The sequence below is a fragment of the Sturnira hondurensis genome, unplaced genomic scaffold (genome assembly GCF_014824575.4).
Source record: "Sturnira hondurensis isolate 20B ecotype Veracruz unplaced genomic scaffold, ASM1482457v3 Scaffold0010128, whole genome shotgun sequence".
In the NCBI taxonomy this organism is placed as follows: Eukaryota; Metazoa; Chordata; class Mammalia; order Chiroptera; family Phyllostomidae; genus Sturnira; species Sturnira hondurensis.
Genome location: NW_028082759.1, coordinates 15,679,905 through 15,696,629, shown reverse-complemented (window position 1 = coordinate 15,696,629; position 16,725 = coordinate 15,679,905). Strand labels below are relative to the sequence as shown.

The window sequence follows — 16,725 nt, the reverse complement described above, 5'->3', positions numbered from 1 at the left end:
AGTTAAAACTGTATCAAACATGTATAAATGTTTTTACAGTTAACATGTAAAAACTTTTTAGACATCACACTGACGAGCACTTCTCTGTACACAACAAAACACTGAAACGTCACGTGGGGTAACTATAGTGTCGTCAACGCTGTGGCGTCACGCCGCTAAGTGGAGGCAGAAGGAGTTTAAAGCCTGCACAGAGTCATCCAACTTTCATTAGGCGACTTCAGACCTGGGCGAGCTCTCGGCGAGTGATGCCAGCCCGCCGTGGCCAAGACACCGCGGCAGAAGACACTGGGCCGTTAGGAACACGTGGGAGACTGCGCTCGCGCCAGGCCACGGATCTGACGCACGAACCTAAGTCACCAGGCTCGCCATCGAGGCCTCGCCCATTCCTGTCCCCGGAGCCCGCCTGGGGGCCCCGAGGGGGCGTGGCCAAGGGTAAAACGTGGAGAGTGCGCAGGCGCAGTCAAAGCCCAGTCAATTAGCTAACTATCAGTCTCGCGAGGGTTGAAAGTCGGTGGCGTAGGTGGGTGTCCTGGATGCGGGCGAGACAGACGGTATCGACCGAAGAAGCGGCGAGTCCGCATCTTCGCCTTGGTCTTTCTGTGGCTTTCTTTCCCCTTAGCCGCTACTCCCCGCCCTCCTGTAAATAAGCCCGCCTTTCCTGACCTCAGTGACCCGGTGACCCCGCCCACTCGTCGACGTGATTCCCGCCGTGAGGTGAGCCCCGGCCGAACCCAAGCCCTGCGGAAGAGGACGACGACACCAAGGGGAGGTCGCTGGGCTCGGCTCAGGCTCTTCGCGGAGTCCCAGCGCCTGGGGGCATCTGGGTGGTCCTCTCGCTCCTCCATCAGCCCGTGGCGACGCAGCCACCCAGGCCTAGGCCTTCTCATCCGTGCCGCGCCTGGTCTCCGGCAGCAGCGGGTGACGCAGACGGAACATCATGTCGTCCGCCGCCGACCCTCCGCCATCCCCGCCTCCCGAGAGCGCGCCCTCCAAGCCCGCAGCCTCGGCCGCCAGCAGCGGGAGCAACAGCAGCAACAAAGGCGGCCCCGAGGGCGTCGTGGCCCAGGCCGCCCCCTCCGAGGCCGGCGCAGGCCCCGCGGACTCGGAGATGGAGGTGAGGGTGGCCGGTGCCGTGGGGAGCAGGGAGCTGGTGCTCTGCTTGCGTGTTACTGATCGCAAGCAGATCTGTACTTTTCCTCCTGCGCCCCGACTCGGCCTCAGGCCCCTTGGACCTGACATGATGCTTTGGCCCTTGCGACCTGTGCTGAACCTGCCCGGGCTGACGATGGGTTTCTGGCACCTCACGTTTTTAGGGACTCTTGCCAAATATTCGAGCGCTCTTATTAAACAGATGTTCTTGATTACCGAGACGGAGAGGGTTAGTTTGTTTTTTCACCCCGGACTCCCATAATTCCCTCCCAAATCTAGGTTTTAGTTCCACTAAACTTGGGGGAAGGGCGAGGAAGCGACCCCTTAAGAGTGAGGGATACAGGGGGCGGGGAAGGCATTTAAAAGCTGCGCATCCCAGGACTTGGGCCTCCCTTTCTTAATTCCAGTCCTTGCGAGGGCGGTAACAGTTCTGGGTAGAAAACAATGGCGAGAGCTGGATGGCCTAGTGCGCAGTGGGGATGAGCGAGGCGCAGCTGCTCCGGGGAAGGGAATGGTGGCCCCTCCCCGGCCCTGTTCCTTGCGGAGGGGAGCCACCAAGCTGTGGCAGCTGCCTCGGACCCCGATTTCATGTGAGGGGGGAATGGAGGGGTGGGTGAATGAATTAGTAGGTTGGTCGGCTTTCAGTCCAACTCAGTTCCTCTTCGGAGGCCTTGGCCTTCCTTTGAACATTGATATAGCTCGCCGCGGAGTCGGCCCCTAGGGTTGGGGTTGGCCCCAGGGCTGGGGAGAGTGCTGGGGCGGGGCGAACAGATTCCGGAGCGCCAGGCGGGTCTCTTGGGCGTGCTCCAAGGTTTTTCGATGTCTGGGAACAAAGTGCTCTCTTCTTCCAATTTTTATTCTTGGCCTTCGACCGGTTTAGGCTTTAAGCCCAAAGATTTCTGGTATTTTTCCATCCTGGGATAGGCAGAATGAAGGTAATACGCCTCCAAAAATGAACCTTAATGTAGGGTTAACACAATAAAGGAACGGTGGTGCAATTTAGCAATAGTTTTATCTGTCACCATAGGTCTAATTTAGGGAGACGTGACATTGTGTTGCTGGTTTTTGAAAGCACTTTCAGTGGTGAGGTAGATTTTAGTAGAATAGGACACCTGATGCTCTGTAGTTTTCAGTGATTGGAGATTTGTCTCAAAATCTTACCTCCTTGTAGCCTTTTTTTCTTAAGGTTTTGAATGGTTCTTTTGGACTGATTATCAGGGCCGTTGAACCTGTTTTCTGTGGGTGAGGGAGGTTGAAGTCTGTAACACTGAAATTGTGTTTAAATGAGCAGTTCTTTGCAAAGTCATGTTCATAGTCATTAGCTTCTCAAAAGAATCTGCCATTCAAATTTTGGAATAATAACATGTCTCGCTGGCGATCTGATTTAAATATTAGAAAACTAATTTAAAACCTAAACTGAGTATTTTGATGAGTTGCTGTTTTCAAGTTAAACTATGAATATTGATCTGATAACAAGTGCCCTGTGAAGTCTGGGACATTTTTCTGTGCCCCATGAGGAAAGTGGAATCTGTGGTAGAACCTGGGTCTGGCTCCAAAACTGACCTGTCATTGATCAGTTTGTCTTAACCGGCTGGCTTTAGATTTAGATTGTTTTTTTTCATATTACAGTGCAATTTGGGAGGAGGGTCTTTTAAAATAAATGTACCTTTAGTCTTTTTAACCGAGTTTAGAAATTATTGAGGTTTCCTGGTAAAAACTAGGTTTCAAGCATACATGTGTAATGATAGCTGACCATCTGGATCTGTTTCACAGTTGAAAGAAAAAAAATTGATGCCATTTCCTTGTTTGAAAGTAGAATTTTGAGGTAGGTTTTTTCCAAAATCAGAAAATAATTGAAATCTTTTATTCATGCTTTTTTCCCAATAAAACTGACTTTCCCAGAAGTAATAACTAGCTTTTCCTGTGTATTCAGTTAATTTTTTCTTTTTGCTTGGTACTGGTAGATAGGAAGCGATCCTGGTTTTTTGTTTACTTTGCCATTTTTCTGGCAGTGTGGATGGAGCCTGTCTCCCTCCTCACGCCTCATTGTTGACTGGCCTGGTAGGGAGGTGCACCGGATGCCCCTGGTCACAGTTGCCTCCTTCCTGGAGCCCAGGATTTTTTTAAACTATGAAAGAAGTAATGACTACTTTGGGAAACCACATTTTTAAGGGTATATTTGGCTTTTCAAAGTACCATTTTGTGAGGTAGGCAGCTTTGTTATTTTCACTCGTGGAGACCAGATTTGTGATGAGTTTTCATGGGTCCCTAATTTAGATTCTGCTGTTAACACTGTGCTAAAGGTTAGTGATGAAGTTCGACTTGACCGTAGTCACTTGACCTTAATTCTAGTATTATACTAGCCTCTTCCCAACTTTTTAGTCACACATACCTTTATTAAGCACAGTTTGTACATCATTAATGAAAATTATACTTTTTTTTTTTACCAGCTGTTCCTTTGAATGGATGATTGGAACTGTAGTATAGAAGTTACTGCTGGGTTTGTCTGTGTGTAAATGGTTTGTGGCATTTTTTATGTCTGAGTGAATATATTTGCAAGAATGGTACATTTATTACCAATTTAGAAATCAGATTGTTTGCAACTTAGACTACATGGAATTTTTTTGTTATTATTCCAGAAGATGGAAATAAGGGTGACTAATAATGTTATTTTCCAAGTGTACCTTGTTGTAGCACAGTAGATACTGCAGTCTTATGATTAGAAGGACATATATTTTCTTAACTTTTTATACTATCTTATTTGACTTCATAATTCTTTTATTAGAAACCTTTTCTGAAAGTAATTTTGTTCTAGGATGTTGTCAACAATAATCTTTGTTTTATTCTTGGCAGCAGCTATGCAGATTGCATATTTGGGTTAAATGGTTTGTGCTATTTTAGTATTTCATTTCCTATCAGGTTAAAATCTAGCTGTTAGATGTTAGTCATTTAAGTGTCTAGAAAGTTGGAGACAGGAATATATTACTTAGAATGTTTTGGGGCAGAAATCAGTCCTTAACTATTCTGGAAAAACCATGATTTTTTTCTCTCCTACCAGGAAGTATTTGATGATGCATCTCCTGGAAAGCAAAAAGAAATCCAAGAACCAGATCCAACCTATGAAGAAAAAATGGTATGTTCTTGTATATGACTGGAGTCTGTGATGCTGACTTTTTATTAGCTGATTGCATGCACCAAACTCTATGTTTAATTTTTGTAATTGAGGCACAGGTGGCCAATTGAAATATGTGTAACATGGAAGACTATAAAGTTTGTATCATTTGCCTATATAAAGCAAATTTAGAAGTATTACCTGAATTCACATAATGTTATGCAATTATATGGCTTGTGTTAGGAGAATAATATATGCTCCTTATCCATAGCATTCAGTATGCATGATATCTTTAGAAAAGAGAACATTAATGATGTTATGCTGGAATCCTGAAAGACCCAGGTTACATTTCATATCTTCTAGGAAACTTTGTTGCATGTGACTTAACCAGTATGTAGAAAGAGCTTTAAATTTAAATTCAGATTTAGTAACGTGCTAAGTAATAACTTTATGTGAGGGGGGAATGGAGGGGTGGGTGAATGAAGTTCCACTCCACAACACAACACATTTGTCCTGTCCCGTTAAGGGCAGGACACAGTGTCTTTGGTAGAGTTTAGCATGTTTTTTTGAAACTTACTTTGTCCTATCCTTTCACATTTTCTTCAAGATCATTAAATATGTTTGAATCTTTCAAATAGTTTCAAAATCAAGTATAAGTGATTTATTGCATATGGTTTCTAGTATGCATTGTATATGTGCATACCTCTAATTGTCCTATCTCCTATATTTGCTGTCAAACTTTCTTAAAGAAGAAGAGATATTTGCCAGCTCTACTTTTTCACTCTTTAACTGCCACAATTTAGATTGTGTTAACACCGTGCTAGTGAATGTAATGGCCAATTCTTTGGCTTAATTTTAGTTTTATTCTCCCTGATCTCACTTGACTTGGACCTCCTCAAAATTTTTACTTGCCTTGAGAAACCCTTTTTTATATGATGATGTCCTTTGTCCTTCATTAATTGGAATAATTTCTTCTTAGACATTTTGGTCTTTATCATTAGTTTTCATCTACCATATTTATTTGTAGCCCAGATGCCTCCAGCCATCGTGCTTTCATTTGCTTGCTGGAGTCCCTTTGGCGCCTCTCACTCAGTAAGATCCAAAGCTGAGTTCATTATCTCCCATGCATCTTAGTGTCATTCAGTGAATGACAGTTCATCTTACTGTGTACCTAAGCTGTCCCTGACAGTATCTAATAATTTTAATAGTTTTGGAAATTTAATCTCATAAATATAGAGTGGGACAAAAGTAGGTTTACAGCTGTGAGTACATGAACAAAATTACTCTTGTATTAAAGTTGAATAATTATTGTATTACTTTCCGCATGAGCAAGTGTAGATCCACTTTTGCCGCATCCTGTATTTCTCATCTTTCCCTCAGCACTGCCCAGTATTCCTCTGTAGCATGGTTTCACTGGTTTCTTCACCTCCTTTCTTATGATCTGATCTCTTCTGGAGCTCTTCATATTTTTGCAAAGTAATATTTATGACAAATCCGATGATAATTGAAGGTTTTCAGTGTTTTATTTATTTATTTTACAGTACCTTTCATCTTCATGGTGGCCTCACTGCAGATTCTCATTTCTTCTGAGTTTTTAAATCTTCTCATTTTATTTCTTTTTTCAACATCATGATCTTCACTTAATTTTCTTCTAAATAAGTTCCCATATCATCGGCTGGTTCCTAACCATACATAATTCTTAATAGCCAGCCATCTGCTTTCTTCATTCTTTAACCCAAGATGCTGAGTATTATTTGAGGATGTGAAATCCTGTATTTTTTTGGTTAATAAGACACACCTAGGTTTTAGAGGAGGAAAATGAGGGGGGGGATTTGAAGCAAAAAATGTGGTAAAATATTTAATAACAAATAATACAATATTTCACCAATATAAATGTAAACAGAACAGCATTAACAACCATTATGCCTCCCATATTTGGAGGGGGTGCATTTTATAGTCCAAAAAATACTGTAATAGTACCTATTGTACCAGAACAAATTTGTGATATTTTACTCCTTGGGCTTTCAGTATTTATTACTAATAATCCCATTTAGCCATTCCAACGCTTTACTACTCTGATTAAGCTTTGTACTCCATTTCTACCAACACCCTCCTTTTCTGTAAAGACTTGCGGGTCTGTCTTAACTCAGCTTCCTTTCCATTTCCCAACGTGCATGGCCTCTGCTGTCCTGTGTCACTTCCTCTTGTCTCAGAAAGAAGTTTCCCCAAGGCTATTGATTTTAGTCGTCTATTTGATTTTATAATTTATTTCCTTCAGGTTACTTATTTCATTCTTATGTTTCTGATTTTTCATGTTAGTTTTTTTCCATCTCTCCTATTTAATACCTCAGGTCCTTTTTATTTTAATCATATCACTCTCGGGCAACAAGGACTTGTCTTGTTTTCCCCCTTACTGTTTACCATAGTTCTACTGAGAGTATATTCTGTAAATATTCTGACTTCTTAGTTTTTTGTAACTGGTTTATAACCCCACCAATACTTGAATGAGTAGTGGGAGGGAATTTTGAAATCATTGCATAGAATTTCTGATGGAATTTATTCTTACTTCCTTAAGGCAATAATAGTTCTCAAACTCCACCATGCAGATGGTAATAAAGACCCTTGGATGTTTTTGATGTAATGGGTCATCAGTCACTTTGAAAATAGGCTATCTTAGACATCCAGAGCCATTAAAATGGGGTTGTGGTTTTTTTTTAAGATTTTATTTATTTATTTTTAAAGAGAGGGGGAGGGAGGAAGAGGAGGAAAGAAGCATCCACGTGTGAGAGATACATTGATCTGTTGCCTCTCTCATGCACTGGGATGAACACGCAACCCAGGCATGTGCCATAACTGAGAATTACACCAGTGACCTTCTGCTTCATGGGCAATGCCCAACCCACTGAGCCACATGTCTGGTCATTAAAGGTTTCTGAGCATTAAGAGAGGCATGCTACGATCTAAGAGAGGGTAACTCTTCCCCTTTCTCTGTTGAGAGGTCACCTCTGGTTGAAATTTCAGTGCTACTCACTTCCCATCTTCCCTCGCCTTGCTTTATTTTACCTCTGAGCATTTATCACCTCCTGACAGTCTTACATAATTTACCTATTATGATTATTTTTAATATTGGACTAATGAAAAGTTCAATAAGAGACAAAGTGCCTTTCAGTTTTCACATTGGTGTGATTTTTTAAATTTTTATTTTCTTTTGAAAAATACTTTTTACAACACATTGGTATTTGGACACCTGTGTATTTGCTTTGCTAGGTATTTGCTTTGCTAGGTAAAATGTCTGTCTTTGTAATTCATTGTAAAACTGACGTTTTAAACTTTCATAGGCAGAGATGTAAGTTTATAATTCAGTAAGTTTTATCACATATACACAATCATTTAACCATCACCACAATTACGTGAAATAGTTTCATCATCACAAAAGGTTTGCTCCTGCCCTCTTCTCCTTGCTATTTCAGATCTGCCTTCTATCATTGGTTAGAATCTCATACGGTAGACTCATGCAGTATGTATACGTAGTCTTTTGTGATTGGCTGCTTTTACGTGGCGTAAAGCTTCTGAAACTCACCTGTATTGTTGCATGTGTCAGTAGTTTGTTCCTTGTTATCGCTGTGTTCATTGTATGGAGGGATATTGAAGCCTTGATTTCTGAAGTAATATTTCTGATAAAACGTATCTTAAAATTTTTTGCAGCAAACTGACCGAGCAAACAGATTTGAGTATTTATTAAAGCAGACAGAGCTGTTTGCTCATTTCATTCAGCCTGCTGCTCAGAAGACTCCAACATCACCTTTGAAGATGAAACCAGGGCGCCCACGAATAAAGAAGGATGAGAAACAGAACTTGCTATCAGTTGGCGAGTGAGTAGTAGTTTATATATATATTTTTTTTTATGTAATTTTTTTTAATTTAACTTTTGTTCAAGGACAGTTTTCTTTCTTGTATTCCCAGTCCTGCACCCCCCCCAGTGCTCCCCACCCCCCTTCCATCTCCGCCCCCCACCTTAGTTATTGTCCATGTGTCCTTCATACTTATTCATGTGAGTCCATCCCCTTTTACTCTGTGCTTCTCTCCCCTCTCCCCTCTGGACCCTGTCAGCACGTTCTGTATTTCAGTGTCTTTGGTCACATTTTGCTTGCTTATTTGTTTTATTGTTTAGATTCCTGTTAAAGGTGATATCATATGGTATTTGTCTTTCACTGCCTGGTTTATTTCGCTCAGCATAATGCTTTCCAGCTCCATCCATGATGTTGCAAAGGGTAGGAGCTCCTTCTTCCTTTCTGCAGCATAGAATTCCATTGTGTAAATGTACCATAGTTTTTTGATCCAGTCATCGACCGATGGACATTTAGGTTGCTTCCAACTCTTGGCTATTGTAAATTGTGCTGCTATGAACATCGGGGTGCATAGGTTCTTTTGGATATTTTATTTAAAAAATTGTTTTAGTTCTGTTATTTACTTGGCCCCAGTTGGTTTGGGCAGAATGTAGTTTTACATGCATAAATAAATACAATACCTATAATGCATTCCTTTTTATAGCTTTATGCAGTTTGTGGATTGCAACAACTGTATTGAGTAGGGAATTCAACTGTCATGCCATTCCTTGGCAGGAAACGAATGCAGAGGTTAAGTGACCTGTTTAACATCACATGGAAATAATCAGATTAATCCACGTTTGAATTTAGATTTTACTTGTTGTGTACTGTGGTCTCTCCCAAACCACATACCTATATCAAGGATATTACTTTTATTTAAGTCTTGGCTGGTCTGTGGCATGTTGTAATGATTTATGCCACAACAGTTTGTTTAAAATTGTGTTACACTTAGTTGTCGTTATATAAATTGATGTGTGAAGTTGTATGCCACCCTTAGGAGGCTGTTCAGAATGTATGAAATAACTCTTACATGTTAAACTTACAGGAGATGTTACTACTTTTGAACTAGTTGGATAACTTAAGATGATAGATTTAGGGCAGTCTCATCTCCCTGAATGACCATGTGAAAAGTGAAGTGTGATAAGCAATGAAAATTCTGAAGTTTATGTAAAAGAGGAAATTATAGACTGTTATCAACCATCTTAAATTTACTACACAATTTACAGAAACGTGAGAAGTATGATCTGTGTCTTGAAGGAATTATCAAAAGCATAAACATAAGACCTAATTTTATTTGTTTTCCACTCATCCCATGTATCTTGCTCCTTACCCATTGTCTGAGGGGGAACCCGAAAAAAACCCGTATCATCTTTGGGGGGATGGGCCCCTTGTAGTACAGGCCTCTGAGTGTTCTAGGAACTCAGGTGGTGGTGAATTTTTTCTGAAGATTCTTTCAGCACGTTTGCCCATTTCATGATGGGTGATTTAGGAGCGCACCTACCCGTACCATGCTGAGTGTTCAGCAGCTTTTGACCAAAAACTGGCATTTGCCCCACCCCTCTATTCACCGGATCTCACTCTGAACAACTTTGTTTCCCTGGCTGAAAAAAATCTTGAAAGGAAATGTTTTGCCAACGTGGAAAAGGTGAAACAAAATGGCAGAAGCACTAAAAGGCATCAGAATCGATGAGTTCGATCACTGTTTTGAATGGGGAGAAAATGTCTCGATAGGTGTGTTACATCAAATGGAGAGTACTTTGAAGGTGACTGAAGTTTAAACCTGTAAGAATAAATACACACATTTTATTTTATAATGTCCCTCAGGTGAGGATTCTTTAAAAATTTTTATTTATTTATCCTTAGAGGGGAAGAGAAGGAGAGAGGGGAAGAAATATCAATGTGTGGTTACCTCTCATGTATCCCCTGCTGGGAACCGGCCTGCAACCCAGGCATGTGCCCTGACTGGGAGCAGAACCGCGATTGTTTGGTTCGCAGGCCCGCGTTCAATCTACTGAGCTACACCAGCCAGGGCAAATATACACCTTTTAAATAAATTCTGGGATTTTTGGACCCCACCCCCCTGCCCTAGTATATAACCAGAGTGCTATTATTTAACACCTTCGAAACTTCATGAGAAGACTTGGTACTTCGGATGTGTGTGCATTGTTTCAGACTTGAGAAACTTGCAGCTGTATAAATGGCATCAGTGTCATCAGAGGATGCTCTGGACTCGTGAACTGCAGTAGATACTGTAATGGGGCAGCAATATGATGTCGTAAAAACATTTCTATTAAGAGCCTATAAGATCAAGATATTCTGTGATATATATAAAATTGTCCAGCTTGATCTGCTTGTCAGGGTTGTTGGGGAAATGGAATCTCAGTAGATTTCTACTCTGGATAGAAATTAGGCTATAAATTGGATTTAGGGGTCATAAGAGTAGCACAATCTGATGGTCTCATTTAAAAGAAAATGTTTGTTGATCATATAAAGCTATAAAATTGGATGCTTCAGAATTGGGGAATAAGTAGTTTTACTAACCTAAGATTAAGAAATCTGGCAACACAACTTTAGAAAATTAGTTTTTGAAGGGATGTATCTGACCCTTTTGGGATATCAAATCTGGTGTTGTGTGTTCTGAGTAATTCTGATGAGTTGCTGATTAAGAGTCATTAAGCTCCTAAGTGTCTATTCTGAATTTTCTGCAGCTTTTGGGTTAAAATTGTAGTTTTTAAAATGTAATTTATGGGGCAGTATCTTTTCTGGCAAAAATACTTAAAAAGGTAACTTTGAAATACAAATTACGAGGTTTTACTGGCTGCATCTTTTCTTAAAAGTAAATTATCACATCTAAGTTTATTGTATTCTGGTTAACTTAAGGTACTACATTATTTGAACAGTTTTCTATTTTGGAAAAGCATGTAAAACATTTCAGGTTTAAATTTATATTCTGTATTTCTGTGGTTCACTTTCTTAATCTTAATGTAGATGCCTGTTAAAAAATCACTGTTGTGGGGTCTTGGTCAGCCAGCCTGTCAATGTTAATATAGTAGTAATAGCTAGTTAAAATTAAAGCCAAAACTTACATCTCATGATTTATTTTAAATTTGACAGCTACCGACACCGTAGAACAGAGCAAGAGGAGGATGAAGAGCTATTAACAGAAAGCTCCAAAGCAACCAATGTTTGTACTCGGTTTGAAGACTCTCCTTCGTGTATGTTATACATATTTAATTACTTGATGTTTAGACCAGTTCCCGTTTGGGTTTTTCTTAGCTATAATTTATTAAGGGAATTTTTAGTAATCTTTCAAAATTTACTGATTGGGAAGTCAACCACATTTCTGACAGACACGACAGTGTGTGAGCGGTCGCGGTGCGGCCCTTCGGGGGGACGTAAGATGCCGCCGTGTCCATCCCTGTCGGCACGGGCACGCGAAACTCCAAGTAATTTTGCCTTAATATTGTCAGAGGTAAGAAAAGGCACGTGTAAAGGTGCTTGATGAAGACTTCTCTTATACATCTTATGATTTTGTATTGATTTGTTTAAAAATAATTTTTGAAATTTGTTATTAGTGATTTTGTCCAAAAGAAAACATGGTAGTCAGGTTTAAGTTTTACCCGTATGTGATCTTGATTTGTCCAGCGGCACAGGAACTTCCGTTTGTCTTTACTGAAGCCCAGCATTTTTTTCCACCTTCTTCTCTCACCTGATGACTAGTTTGTGTGATCATAGTAGTTGTCAGAAAAAAAAATGCTATATGCATATATAAAAATAAGGGTCAATATAGGACATACTATTGGGATTTGCTTTTTAATTGTTGTTAACGTGAATTCTTAGCAAATTAAACTTACACAAGACCAGGGTCTGGTTAGATCAAGTGTGTCTTCACTTTTTTTGTGGCGGGGAGTGCTATGGAGTACTCAGTTTCCATCTGTTATTTTTTTTCTCATACAGCTGTAGACCAGAGACAGTTACACGGCATAAAGGGAGAGGAAATTGAATTATTTGGGCTATTTCTTTCTCACAATCCTATATTGTAATTAGTTTTCCCAGCATTGGTTAGCTTTTCATCTTTAAATAGTGTTTTTCAAAAGAAGATGGGATACCAAAGTATTAATTTAAAGAATAAAATCAAGTGATTGTGGTGTATATACTTGATAATTGTTGTGGGTGGGGTGGGGGGAGTATGTAGTAAACCCTGAAAGAGATGCAGAAGTTTCAGAGAACCTCTGTTTGGGTCAGGAACATTTGTGATGACATTAAAAAGGAAATAGAGTCCAGAGTCTCCAGGACCAGGACCAGGACCCGGGCACGCAGGAACTGAGCGATCGGGCAGGTATTCTGTCCACGGTCATGTTTCCTGCAGGTGACTCTCATCTTTCAGATCCATCTGTTCCTGCTCCTCTTGGAACCACAGCAGCTACCTTTAGGGGTGTGCAGTGATACTGGAACTTGCAAATTTCCCATTCTAAAACCCAGGAAAGAAAGTGGGCGTTAGCCCGTGCAGGCCCAGACCAAACTCTGAGTATCAGATGCAAGGTACAGCCTACTTATATTTCTTGTCTTTAAAATGTGCCTTGTGTTCTTTCTTTTGTTTTAGATGTCAAGTGGGGTAAACTGAGAGATTATCAAGTCCGAGGATTAAACTGGCTCATTTCTTTGTATGAGAATGGCATCAATGGCATCCTGGCAGATGAAATGGTATGTGGTCAGTAGTTCTTAAGAAGGTCATATTTTGTGACGTAAATATTTTATAGCATTAAACTTGTGGAAGTGAAGGCTGTATACGTAGCTTTGTTGATGACGATCGAGAACTGGTAGCAGACTCATTGTCTCTCAGACTGACACAAGCAGCTTTAGGTGTGTCAGTGGAACCTGTAACACAGTTATGGAGAGTTTTTTATCTATGAAAGTAACATAGTTTTAAAAATACATTTTGAGAAACATGCTTTGGGTTGACTTGTAATATAATGATTTGGTTATTTCTTCGTGCTTCTATAAAAAACAGGTGAGGTCATTGAATGTTTCATTTATTATCAATAAATTTTTTTTCAGGGTGGTGGTTTGTATAGTTCTATCTCATAAAACATTTTCTCTTGTTGTTATCATATCATTTAGTGAATGTTTAAAAACATTTTTATATACCAGTAGTTCTGAAACAGTTAATTGCTTGGAGATAGGATAGAATCAAAAGAAATGGGTTTCGGTTCTAGCCGTGCTGGGTGACCTTGGAAAAGTTACTTAAACTTCTGGCTTTATTAGATGGTAAGATAAGTACCTCTTTCATATACTTATAAAGATTAAATGACATAGTACTCATAAACTTGACATGTACCAAATTTTGGCATTTATCATCTATTAAAACATAACTTTTAAATGTATATGTCAGGAAGTATAAATATGTGTCTGTTTTGTTTTTAATTGCTTTGTGGTTGTTCTGAAATCTTTCAGGGCCTGGGAAAGACTCTTCAAACAATTTCTCTTCTTGGGTACATGAAACACTATAGAAACATTCCTGGCCCTCATATGGTTTTGGTTCCTAAGTCTACATTGCACAACTGGATGAGTGAATTCAAGAGATGGGTACCAACACTTAGGTCTGTTTGTTTGATAGGCGATAAAGAACAAAGAGTAAGTTTCCAGCTTTTGGATGTAAAAAGAATTTGAATGTAGGCTTGGCAGAGGGGGACAGCTGGAGGAGGTATAAAGACCTGGGGTACAGTAATAAACATGGTCTTTACAGATAGTAGTAGTTTGCAAGTGTGGTGCTGTCTTGGTGGTTAAGAGTCATACGGGGAAAGGAGCTACAGGCTGTAGAGAACTGTAAGAGTGTAGTGCATCTCTCCCGCCTTTGGGAGTGCTTGTATGAGATCAAAGTCTGTCTCATTCTAGCAGCATTTTTTTTGTTGTTGTTGAGAGAAAATGAGTGAAGTGGTTGAAAATTTAAGGAGCCAAATTTTTAGATTGATGCATATAATGGTACTAGTCATAAAACAGTAGTTTTTAAAGGTAGTCCAAGTCAATTACAGTAATTTGGTGAGTTGGTATGATAGCTATCGAAGTAACTTAAAATGTCGAACCATTGACACATCCTTTTAGAGGAAGAAAAGGAAACAATACTATTAAAAATACAAAGCTCGTTTTAAAAATTAACTCAAGCTGTATTTAAAGTTTTTCCCTATCATTCACCTATCAGTGGTGATTATAAATTGTTTTCTCCCTTTATAGATGCTTTGAATATTTTAGGTTACCAAGTTGGTTTTTGTGTTTTGGAGTCCAGTTGTTTAACCACTGTTGCTTCGCTTTCCTCGGTTGCTTGTAAAATGAAAATAGTAATAGCAGTGTCTTAGTACATCCACAAGTACGGAAGGTAGTAAATGCTTACTGCAAGCTGTCCTTCAGTCCAGTCCACTGTAGTCAGAACTACAGGACCGCCCCCCCCCCCCCCCCCCGATCANCCCCCCCCCCCCCCCCGCCTAAACCCGTCTCCTAAGAATTTCAGGACCTAGTGGAATCAAAGAGAAACTACTTTAAGAGTCTGTTGAATTTTGCGCTGAATAAGTTTTCAATTATTTTTTACTAAATGGCTCCAACACTGAAATGGTTAATGAAGTTAACTTTAGTGATAAGCTGATTCTAGATGCTTGCATAATATAGGTAACTCTAGCCTTTTTTAATATTCTCACACCTTCTTTGTATTAGATTACTTGTCATCCACAAATTTAATGTATAGTTTATTTCTGCCTGAGATATGTGTGTATACATATATATATATATATATATATGTATTTTTTTTTTGTCTTGCTACACAGGCTGCTTTTGTCAGAGATGTTTTATTACCAGGAGAATGGGATGTATGCGTAACATCCTATGAAATGCTTATTAAAGAGAAGTCAGTTTTCAAAAAATTCAATTGGAGGTACTTAGTTATAGATGAAGCTCACAGGATCAAAAATGAGAAATCTAAGGTAATTTGACACTTACTGTGAAAATTATTTGTGCTATTATGTGATCAGTATGTAGTGTATCGTGATGATGAATTTGGTTCTTTCAGTTGTCCGAGATAGTGAGAGAGTTCAAGACTACAAATCGACTATTACTGACTGGGACACCCCTTCAAAACAACTTGCATGAGCTCTGGTCACTTCTCAATTTTCTGTTACCAGATGTTTTTAATTCAGCTGATGTAAGTATTTCTGATTGTTCTCGGATTAGATTTATGGTGTTTTTGTTTAAATGCTATACATTTTCTTGTAATAGAATTGGCCTGCTTTTCAGCACTGCTTGAGAAAATCATTAACTTTTTGTGCCTTTACCAAGTTAGCCTGGTATAACCTAGTACGCTTTTTACACATCCTGAAAATTTACTTTTGTGCCTTTTATTTTTAATTTCATTTTATGTCATTGTTTTCTCTCTTTGCAATGTCATAGATTTGCGTTTCTGATGGGTGATCATGACCTTTGTTTCAGTGGTTGTGGGTAGACTGCTTATGTTCTTAAGGTCCTGCTCTGGGGTTTCTCCAAATGAGTTTTTGTGCCTCTCCTTGCCTGTGTGTTAGATCCCAAAGATGCAATCTAAAACTTCCCAAGACAGCCTTCAAATTTGTTGAAATATGCCTAGCCATTTTTTCATGTTCTAACAATTGTAGAACCTGACCAATTGCCTTTATATATTATTCGCAGTGAAATGGTTGATTAGCTATTTGAACAGTTGGTTGTTTCTACAAACATAGTATTTATGTCAAGAGTTTATGCTCTTAATAATTTCAGATTTTTGCCTGACCAGGGTCATTTTGAACCTTTTGTCCCATGCCGGGAGGGGAGGGGAGAGAGAGTTTTGAAGAGTTCTGTGTTAGTTTGTTTATTCAAATAAGTTCTTAGGTGTTAATTTTGGTTTGGTATGTTAAGGAACATTTTAAAAGAACAGAAATTTGTGTTTTTGAAAGATTTTTAGTCTCAAAGTTTTTTAGTTGTGCATGTGCACACTTTTGTCTGAGGTGGTTTCTTTTTTTTACTGTATTGACACTGAATCACTTCTGTTAAAGATTTTAGTTAACCATGAATTTTAAGATTCTGTTTACTAACTTAGAAAATACATATATAGTAAATATACTGAAGCGGTAAGGAAAACTAACTTAAGTCGTACCCAAACACTAATGAAATGTTAGTAATCTTAATATCACTTTTAGTAAATTTAATTGAAATTGACGTTGTTCTAGAAACCTTGTATCTGAGTCATCTGAGCTGTCTTAGAGAACAAACTGTAAAGTGATTCTAATTTTGCAGGTTTTCTGAAACAGGAAGGATATTTTTCAAGAATATTAATTTTCTAGTTTTTATAAACTTGCTTTCTGATTATTTTTGCTGAGAATTATATCTTGATATGTTTTAGAAAAATGTTGGGAAGTAATATGATTCTCAAATTTGTTGAGTTGTTAATGACAATGTACATATGAAAAATGGGATTGAACTAAATGATTTTTGTGGTTTACATGTCAAGTATTAAACAGTTCTAGAAATCGTTATAGCTAGCATGATAGGATATTTGCAGTTAATAACATCTCTGATCTTAGG

The 16,725-nt window shown here is 39.2% G+C and overlaps 1 protein-coding gene across 1 annotated transcript in view; it reads left to right on the top strand.

Annotated features, from left to right (window-relative positions):
• Positions 1–513: 513 nt before the first annotated feature.
• SMARCA5 (SNF2 related chromatin remodeling ATPase 5) overlaps positions 514–16,725 on the top strand; it is a 36,310-nt gene continuing 20,098 nt past the window's right edge. Inside the window, exons 1-9 of the mRNA XM_037058463.1 lie at positions 514–714; positions 849–1,114; positions 4,208–4,282; positions 7,967–8,133; positions 11,263–11,363; positions 12,752–12,852; positions 13,603–13,782; positions 14,964–15,119; positions 15,206–15,337. Coding sequence (XP_036914358.1) covers positions 938–1,114; positions 4,208–4,282; positions 7,967–8,133; positions 11,263–11,363; positions 12,752–12,852; positions 13,603–13,782; positions 14,964–15,119; positions 15,206–15,337 — 1,089 coding nt within the window. The 5' untranslated portion in view covers positions 514–714; positions 849–937. The remainder of the gene's footprint in view (positions 715–848; positions 1,115–4,207; positions 4,283–7,966; positions 8,134–11,262; positions 11,364–12,751; positions 12,853–13,602; positions 13,783–14,963; positions 15,120–15,205; positions 15,338–16,725) is intronic.